The 8,768-nt window shown below is 60.9% G+C and overlaps 1 protein-coding gene across 5 annotated transcripts in view; it reads left to right on the top strand.

Annotated features, from left to right (window-relative positions):
• The window catches only part of GABRD (gamma-aminobutyric acid type A receptor subunit delta), an 11,724-nt gene extending 7,612 nt beyond the window's left edge, over window positions 1-4,112 (top strand). For 4 of the 5 annotated variants that reach the window (XM_017882488.1, XM_017882486.1, XM_017882485.1 and 1 more), the window contains exons 5-9: window positions 891-973; window positions 1,488-1,625; window positions 2,401-2,556; window positions 2,920-3,131; window positions 3,347-4,112. In XM_017882488.1, the coding sequence (XP_017737977.1) occupies window positions 891-973; window positions 1,488-1,625; window positions 2,401-2,556; window positions 2,920-3,131; window positions 3,347-3,646 (889 nt within the window). In that variant the 3' untranslated portion in view covers window positions 3,647-4,112. The remainder of the gene's footprint in view (window positions 1-890; window positions 974-1,487; window positions 1,626-2,400; window positions 2,557-2,919; window positions 3,132-3,346) is intronic. The other variant, XM_017882489.1, reaches the window with a different exon arrangement.
• The last annotated feature ends 4,656 nt before the right edge of the window (window positions 4,113-8,768 follow it).

Raw genomic sequence — 8,768 nt, 5'->3', positions numbered from 1 at the left:
GGCGCGGTGGCTCAAACCTGTAATCCCAGCACTTTGGGAGGCCGAGATGGGCGGATCACGAGGTCAGGAGATCGAGACCATCCTGGCTAACACGGTGAAACCCCGTCTCTACTAAAAAATACAAAAAACTAGCCGGGCGAGGTGGCGGGCGCCTGTAGTCCCAGCTACTCGGGAGGCTGAGGCAGGAGAATGGCGTGAACCCGGGAGGCGGAGCTTGCAGTGAGATGAGATCCGGCCACTGCACTCCAGCCTGGGTGACAGAGCGAGACTCCGTCTCAAAAACAAACAAACAAACAAAAATAATAAAAAATATTAGCTGGGCTTAGTGGTGCGCACCTGTGGTCTCAGCTACTTGGGAGGCTGAGGTGGGAGGATCCCATGAGCCCAGGGGGTTGAGGCTGTAGTGAATCAAGATTGCACCACTGCACTCCAGCTTGGGTGACAGAATGAGACCCTGTCTTATAAACAAACAAAAAATCAGGATATTTTACATAGGAATTCAAATATCTGACCTCTCCTAGAAAATCAAGTGCATGGCAACTCTGGGCCTACTCCTGTGTGTTCCCCAGCCATCGCTCAGGCCAGGGCCTGGGTGCTCAGGCTGTCCCCTGCCCCGTAGGCCCCCAGCCTAGTTAAATAGTCAAGCGTTTTGAAGAGAATGAATGAAATCCAGTTCTTGATAGTCCTAAATGAAGACTTGCAAATGTCTATGAGGTTGAGCAGTTTTCAGGTTTACCTGGATTCTGGGCAACTAACAAACACAGCCTGAGAAGTAGCTCGGGCTCCAGGCAGCCCCTGGTACTCAGGGGGCATCTCTACAGGGGAACTGCCAGGCTTCTGGGAGGGCTGGCCTCGCCCCCAAGGCCTCACCGCCATGCTTGTCTTGGCAGAATCACCTCCACTGTGGCCTGCGACATGGACTTGGCCAAATACCCCATGGACGAGCAGGAGTGCATGCTGGAGCTGGAGAGCTGTGAGTGGGCACGCAAGGCGGGCAGGGGCTTCTCGCGAGGGCCACGCTGGCTTCTCCAGCAGTGGATGGGGGTTCAGACTGTCAGCTTAGGGCCTGGACAAGGCTGGCCCGGCGCAGGGTGCAGGAAAGCACCAAACCAGCTTCTGCATGAGCAAGAAGCCTGGGCGGGAGAAGGGGCTGGAAGGCCTGCAGCAGTCTGGCCTGTGGGTCCGTGCACGCCTGAGGAGCCGGGCCGTGGAGCCCAGACATGACACCGATTGGTAGCGTGAAGCCAGTGCTGCAGCCCCGTGTGTCACCTGACGATGGTGACCCCATCTGTGTCCCTTCCACCTGCCCAGAGGAGCCCGACGTGGTCCCAGAGCTGAAGGCCTCCTCGCTCCTGGCTGGGGTCCTGCTCGGTCCCCATCATGATGGTGTCAGCTCCCTGCAGGCTTCCTCTGTGGACAGAGTGCTCCTGCCGGGGCTCCCGGGGCAGGGCCAGGCTCTGCCGCCCACCTGTGTGCTTTTCCTGCAGACGGTTACTCATCGGAGGACATCGTCTACTACTGGTCGGAGAGCCAGGAGCACATCCACGGTCTGGACAAGCTGCAGCTGGCACAGTTCACCATCACCAGCTACCGCTTCACCACGGAGCTGATGAACTTCAAGTCCGGTAATGTGTGCCCGCCGCCCCTTCCGTGTGTGCCCGCCGCCCCTTCCGCGCACGCCCGCCTGTGGTTTTCGTGCTTTTTCGCCAAGCCACGCGCAGGCCCCCCGGGCCCCTGGGGATGCAGCTGGGACGCTCCTGCCTTAGGAACTTGCTCATTGGCACCAGCTACACCCACACCAGGGCCGCCAGGCCTGCCATCGTGTGGACGTGGGTCAGCCCTTCCCATCTCACTCCTCGGTCCTTTCTCTTCCCAGCACTCCAGGTTTACTGGAAACCTGAGGGTGTGGGGAGCTCTCTTAGCCTCAGGTCTGCAGGGCTCAGGGGCCAAGCCTTCCTTGTCTACCTTGTCTCCCAGCCCCACTTTCCCACCCCTACGCCCCCCGTCCCTGGTCATCCAGAGCAGGTGAGCCCAGTGCCGGCTCCTTCCAGAGCCTGGCTGTGCCCGCAGGAGTGTTAGGAGAGAAAGGAGTGAGCCCTCTCCATTGGCTGCGAGGGTCCCTCAGGGCCAGTCCAGCAAACGTGAGGCCAGCAGCAACCTCAGCCTCTCTCCTTCTCCTCTGGGTTACACTGCTCAGGACCAGCCTGTCCTGTGGCCAGACCTAGGGCCGGAGACCCCCCGACATTTCAGGACATGTGGTTGGTGGGGAGGGCAGGGGTCTAAGTCTCTCTTCTGAGCCCTGCTGTGGGCCCCGTAGCTGCCAAGCCCTGCTGCCCCTGAGTCCCACGTGTGGGCTAGGCTGGGCAGGGACGGGGGCGCTGACGGTGGCTGTCCCGGCAGCCGGCCAGTTCCCGCGGCTCAGCCTGCACTTCCACCTGCGGAGGAACCGCGGCGTGTACATCATCCAGTCCTACATGCCCTCCGTCCTGCTGGTCGCCATGTCCTGGGTCTCCTTCTGGATTAGCCAGGCGGCAGTGCCTGCCAGGGTGTCTCTAGGTACGGGGCCTCGCCGATGCTCTGAGGAGGCTGGAAGGTCCGTCCTGGGGAGCAGGCGGCGGTGCCCGCCAGGGTGTCTCCAGGTACAGGGCCGATGCTCCACGGGGGCTGGAAGGTCCGTCCTGGGGAGCAGGACTTCTCACCCCTCAGCTGGGGGCCCAGCACTGGCCTCCGGACCATGCCAGCTGTCCTGGGGCAATGGCCGACCGGGCCAGGCCGGGTCAGGGGAGCAGGACCTGCTCCCTGGGGTGGGCATGGGGGTGGGGGGCAGCGGACCCTTATCCGTGGGTCACAGGCACCAAGGCTGGGGGTGGGACGGCATGAGGGCAGGGCTACAATGATGGTACCACCTGTGCCCGGCAGGCATCACCACGGTGCTGACGATGACCACGCTCATGGTCAGTGCCCGCTCCTCCCTGCCACGGGCCTCGGCCATCAAGGCGCTGGATGTCTACTTCTGGATCTGCTACGTCTTCGTGTTTGCTGCCCTGGTGGAGTACGCCTTCGCGCACTTCAACGCCGACTACAGGAAGAAGCAGAAGGCCAAGGTCAAGGTCTCCAGGCCGAGGGCAGAGGTGAGGGCCTGGGACTGAACCAGGGATAGTGCTGCTGGGCCCACGAAGACCCCTCAGCTGCTCCAGCCCACTGTGGGTCCCAGCTGTGCTCCCTGAGCGTGGGGGGCTGGAGCTGCTGGCCCAGGCGGGGCCCTGCATGGGAGCACCTGTGGTCCAGGGCCCTGGGAGCTGCACCCCAGTGCTCAGCCCTGTCTCCCCCACTGGCCCCCGTGCAGATGGACGTGAGGAACGCCATCGTCCTCTTCTCCCTCTCTGCTGCCGGCGTCACGCAGGAACTGGCCATCTCCCGCCGGCAGCGCCGCGTGCCGGGGAACCTGATGGGCTCCTACAGGTCGGTGGGGGTGGAGACAGGGGAGATGAAGAAGGAGGGGGCAGCCCGCTCGGGAGGCCAGGGGGGCATTCGCGCCCGGCTCAGGCCCATCGACGCAGACACCATTGACATTTACGCCCGCGCTGTGTTCCCTGCGGCATTTGCGGCCGTCAATGTCATCTACTGGGCGGCATACGCCATGTGAGCGCAGGAACTCACGCCACCCTCGCTTGTTCTGGCGCCCGGCGGTGGCTGCCCAGAAACTTCCTGGGAGAAAGAGCCCTTGGTCCACCTTCCCTCTCTGCGTGTTTCAAAGTGGGATGACAGTCGGCCACAGAAAACCAGAGGAAGCCTCGGCCTCCCTGAGCTCTGACCTCACCCGAAAGGCCAGCCTGGGGCTCTCCAGTAGGCAGCGCGGGACCCGCACAGATGAAGGAGCAGAGGGTCTGACCGAGAGACTGAGCCAGGCTGGGGTCTGGGCCCTTGAGGGAGCCGCGGAATTTTAGGCTCCGAAAGTGATGGTGGTTTCTAGGTCTCTGCTCCGTGGGATGGGGATCGGAGCATGGGAGGAGGTGGGAGCGGACATCCATCTGGGGAACAGCGAAGGCGTTCGTGAAGTCTCTCGGGCCCCAGCATGAAATAAAGCCTTGCCTGGGGGCCGCTTCATTCTCTCGCTGTGCCGCGCTTCACTCCTGGGGTGCCGAGAGCCCACTCTAGCTGCCCGGAACACCCTTCTCCAGCTGCAGGCTTCCCGGGCGGTGTTTGGGTGGAGCTGATTGTGGAAGCACAGAGAACACTCAGGGTTGAACACACGCCTTGCCCAGGGAAACAGTGGGTTGAGGTCCTGGAAAAGAGGTTGTCCTTGTCAGCAGGGCAGGCTTCGAGGGAAGAGCTTCAGGAAGTGAGGAAGCAGTTTTTGTGATGCTGGCTTCAGGCACTGGGTCTCTTCCTCTATGTCCCTGTGCTGTGATGAGGCCATTTTCTCCAGGGGCACGAGGCAGGAGCCTGCACCACACTGTCGGGGGAGTGAGCTCAAGGTCGCTGGTCCCAAAGCTGGGAGCTTTTGAGGTGCCTTCCTGAGATCCTGGGGCTCAACACCAGACTTGGGGACAGAGACTCAGGGACACAGGGGCTCAGGGGCTGGATCCCAGATGAGCCATGTCTGGGGTACTGAAGGAGGGCCGAGATGCAGAGGCCCAGAGGGGGCTAGAGGAGCTGCCACCCCATTGGTCCCTGAGGCCTTTGGTCTAGTGGGTGTCCAGGGCTAGGTGCCACCATGGTCCCTTCTTGGATGTGAGAATAGACATTCGGAGGCCACCGAGGCCCCACAAACACCACAGCCCTTTCCCACCTGCTGCCACTGCCATGGACATGGGGTGAGCACACTGCAGCCCAAGGAGCCCCCGGCCATCAGAGCAGCTGACAGGCAGCTCTTAATGAGGGGTCCAGGTTTTCCAGGGCACCGGGTCATTGCTTGTGGAAGAATCTGAAGGGAGCAGTTGGAACAACTGCTGGGGCTCTGCCATCCGCTGCAGGACCCAGGCGTCCGGGGCTCTGCCATCTGCTGTGGGACCCAGGCGTCCAGAGCCATCATATGGCAGCTCGCAAGGTGGCAAAGTTGGCCAGGTCAGTGCCCTGTGGAATCAGGGTGGCAGCTAGGCCTGGGTGGCCCCCATCTCCATACCACTGGGGACCCAGGGGTGACTCTGTGAGTCACCTGTCCTTAGCAAGGCCTGCAGCAGCCCTGGCAGGCTGAGCAAGCAGCAAGATCAAGTCACCAATGGGGCCCAGGCATTGCACCCGGGGACCGACGCAGGCCGAGCTGCTTCCCTCAGGGCCAGGCTGTGCCCCAGAGCAGATGAGGGCATTGCCCACCACTGCCCAGACCATGCCCCATGCACCACCTCTGTCACCTGCTGGAGGGTCCCCCCACGCCACTTCCTAATGACCGCTTCTCATTTCCAGGCTGCCCTTTAGCGCCCGTGCTCTGCAGGATAAGGCTGTGAGGCTTGGCAGCGTCGTTCTGCAGGTGGAACAGGCTGGGGATAGAGGGGATGGGACAGACCAGGCTCTCGTGTGGCCACAAGCAGCACACAGAACAGAAGTGAGCTTTGGGGCAAGCGGAGAGCAGGTGGCCGGGCAGCAGCAGAACTGGATCTGGGTCAGCTGGGGCTCTGGGCCACCTCCTGACACCAGGGTGAGGTGGCTGAGCCTGCCAGCTCCCTGTCCAAGGATGGAGATATCCCTGCAGGGCCGGCTCTCACCATCCTGCCTCCTGCCCTCTGCTTCCTGGGCCTCCCTGCAGGGTTACCGCTCCCTTCTCCCTGGAGCCCACGTTGCTCTGGGGATAGGAGCCCAGGCCGTAGATGGCACACACTATAGCTATGGGATGATGCCCACCACCACTGCCCACCCCAGGCTCCCAGGCTCCCGCCTCCAGGGCGGGCCTTCCACCCAGGGCAGCCAGGGAGGGTTGGCTCCAACTCCTGGGCCTTTGGGGGAAGGGTGGGTTGGTTCAAGATTCTGGGAACTATTTGGGGGCATCCCCTGGACCTGGAGGCTGTTGAGCCACCCCCCACACCCCTCTCTGCTGCGAGGACCCTGGCCCCCATCTCTGCCTTGTCCTCCTTGCGGCCGCAGGCTGCCCTCTTTCCCGGGCTTGTACCCACCAGGAGCTATTTAAAGCCAGCCTTTGCAACTGCCTCGGGCACCCACGCAGCCAGGCCCGCCTGGGCAGCAGCCGTGCCTGATTCTGCAACCAGCAATCACTCCCCCCAGCAGGCTGCTGTTTCTGCCCACATATTTACAGGGCCAGGAAGGACGGGAGGGCGCATGCTTTCAAACGCGACTTCTATTCCGGTAGTGAGGGCAGGAGCAGATGAAGGCGGGGGCGGGTCAGAGTTTGCAGCTGAGAGGAACCTGTTTGGGGAGGGGATGCCAGTGTTGCCTGTGACAGGGGGCACCTGGGGCAGAGGCTGGTGGGCAGAGAGGCTGCCAGGGCTCCATACACCCCCATCTCAGCAGGGACAAGTCTTTGGGGGCTGGTGGCTTCCTGGTCTCCGTGGAAGCTGGACTGTGTACCATGAGCAGTGACCCCTGAGTGCCCCTGAGAGCTGGGCCCGCTCTTCCCCGAGGCTGGAGGCCTCAGGTGGAGTGAAAGGGGACAGGACATCGGGGACAGCGTCCAGCTTCTCTGTCCCGTGGCAGGCGTGGGGCAGGCATCGGCTGTTACCCTGCCCCTCCCCTCCAGCGAGGCAGGCGGGTGCACAGGCCAAGTGGAGCTTACACCTAGGGGTGTCCTCCTGTAGGTTCCCCTACAAACAGAGACTGAGACAAGGACTTGGGTGCTGGAAGTTTATTTGGGGCTGGGGGTATCCGCTGCCTAAACAAAGTACCACAAACCAGGTACCTTAAAATGACAGAAATCTGTTCTTTCCTGGAGACGAACGTCCAAAATCAAGATGCTGCAGGGCTGGTTCCCTCTGGAGGCTCCAGGGAGGAACCCCCCGGCCTCCCTCCTGCTTCTGGAGTTGCCGGGAACCTCTGGCCCTCCTGGGCTGGCAGGTGTACTGCCCCAGCCTCTGCCTCCGTCTCGGAGTCATTTTGCTGTCTCTGTCTCTCCTCTTCTCAGGGACCTGCTGTCGGATTTAGGGTCCACCCTACTTTAGTATGGCCTTGTCTTAACTGCATCTGCAAAGACTCTAATTTGAAACAAGGTCAACATTCTGAGGTCCTGAGTGATTTTGGGAGCCATTCGGCTCCGTAGAGAGGGTGATCCACAGAGGCAGGAGCGAGAGCAGGGAGTGGGGAGGGATGAGGAAGGAGGAAAAACAGGAATGCACTTTACAGACGGCCAGGTCCCAGCCCCACTGGCGACCTTCTGCCTAGAGCCAAGGGGAATGTGCCTCCATATGGTCCTTTTAAGATTTTTTTAAAATTTAAAACAAAATGTTTAGTATAGACAGGGTCTCACTATGTTGCCCAGGCTGGTCTCGAACTCCTGGGGCTCAAGCGATCCTCCTGCCTCAGCCGCTGAAAGCACTGGGGTTACAGACATGAGCCACCCTGTGCACCCTGAATTGTCCTTTTGCAGAATGAGTGGCTGGGCATTTATCCACCAACCCCCACCCAGCTCACATTCCCCAGATCTGCCCTGCACGCAAGCTGGACGAGTGCCCTGCAATGCTATGGAGGGCGCTAGAGGTGGCACTGACTGCAAGTGCGTTTTGTTTGTTTGTTTTTGAGATGGAGTCTTGCTCTGTACCCCAGGCTGGAGTGCAGTGGCGCAATCTCAGCTCACTGCAACCTCTGCCTCCTGGGTTCACGTGATTCTCCTGCCTCAGCCTCCCAAGTAGCTGGGACTACAGGTGCCCGCCACCACACCCAGCTAATTTTTGTATTTTTAGTAGAGACAGGGTTTCACCACTTTGGCCAGGATGGTTTCGATCTCTTGACCTCGTCATCTGCCCACCTTGGTCTCCCAAAGTGCTGGGATTATAGGCATGAGCCACCGCGCCTGGCCATGTGTGAGTTTTGTTTGTTTGTTTGTTTTTTGAGACAGAGCCTTGCTTGTCACCCAGGCTGGAGTGCAGTGGTGCGATCTCAGCTCACTGCAACCTCTGCCTCCTGGGTTCAAGTGATTCCCCTGCCTCAGCCTCCCAAGTAGCTGGGATTACAGGCACGTGCCACCAAGCCCTGCTAATTTTTTGTATTTTAGTAGAGACGGGGTTTCACCATGTTGGCCAAGAAGGTCTCAATCTCCTGACCTCATGATCCGCCCACCTCGGCTTCCCAAAGTGTTGGGACTACAGGTATGAGCCACTGCGCCCGGCCATGAGTGAGTTTTATCTGCCCCCACAGCTGCTGCTTAAACCAAATGCAGCCCGAAGGGCGCAACCCAGGCCCCAGAGCAGCTGGGAGCCCCAGCACTGCTTGCATCTGTTCCGGCGGATGCCATGTTAAGCTTGTCTGCGGCTGATTCTTCAGGGTGGTGGCAGCCAAAGCAACAGAGACAGCTGTGGAAGTCGCGGGGGGGCTGGTGATGAGCCAGTCTGCAGGCACCCCCACGGCAGGAGAGCCCTCCTCCTCCTCCACCCTGGCGCGCACTCCTGCTGGCAGAGGTGACATCTGATGCTGTGACCCAGACCCCATCTGAGGAGAGAGCCTCGGTCACTGGCTTGTCAGGTGGGTGTCACTCATCGCCCACTCTGTGCCCCAGCATGGAAGCCACAGAGGTGATTCCTCCAAGCTCTAGGCATTGTCCTCCCTGGCCCTCCAAGTGCTCCCTCATGCTAATCCAGTGGGATAACCCCTGCCTGCGCCCACAG

Source organism: Rhinopithecus bieti, unplaced genomic scaffold (genome assembly GCF_001698545.2).
Source record: "Rhinopithecus bieti isolate Rb0 unplaced genomic scaffold, ASM169854v2 scaffold_13351, whole genome shotgun sequence".
In the NCBI taxonomy this organism is placed as follows: domain Eukaryota; kingdom Metazoa; phylum Chordata; class Mammalia; order Primates; family Cercopithecidae; genus Rhinopithecus; species Rhinopithecus bieti.
Note: the sequence above shows the minus strand (reverse complement) of the source record. Positions and strands in the feature narration are given on the sequence as shown.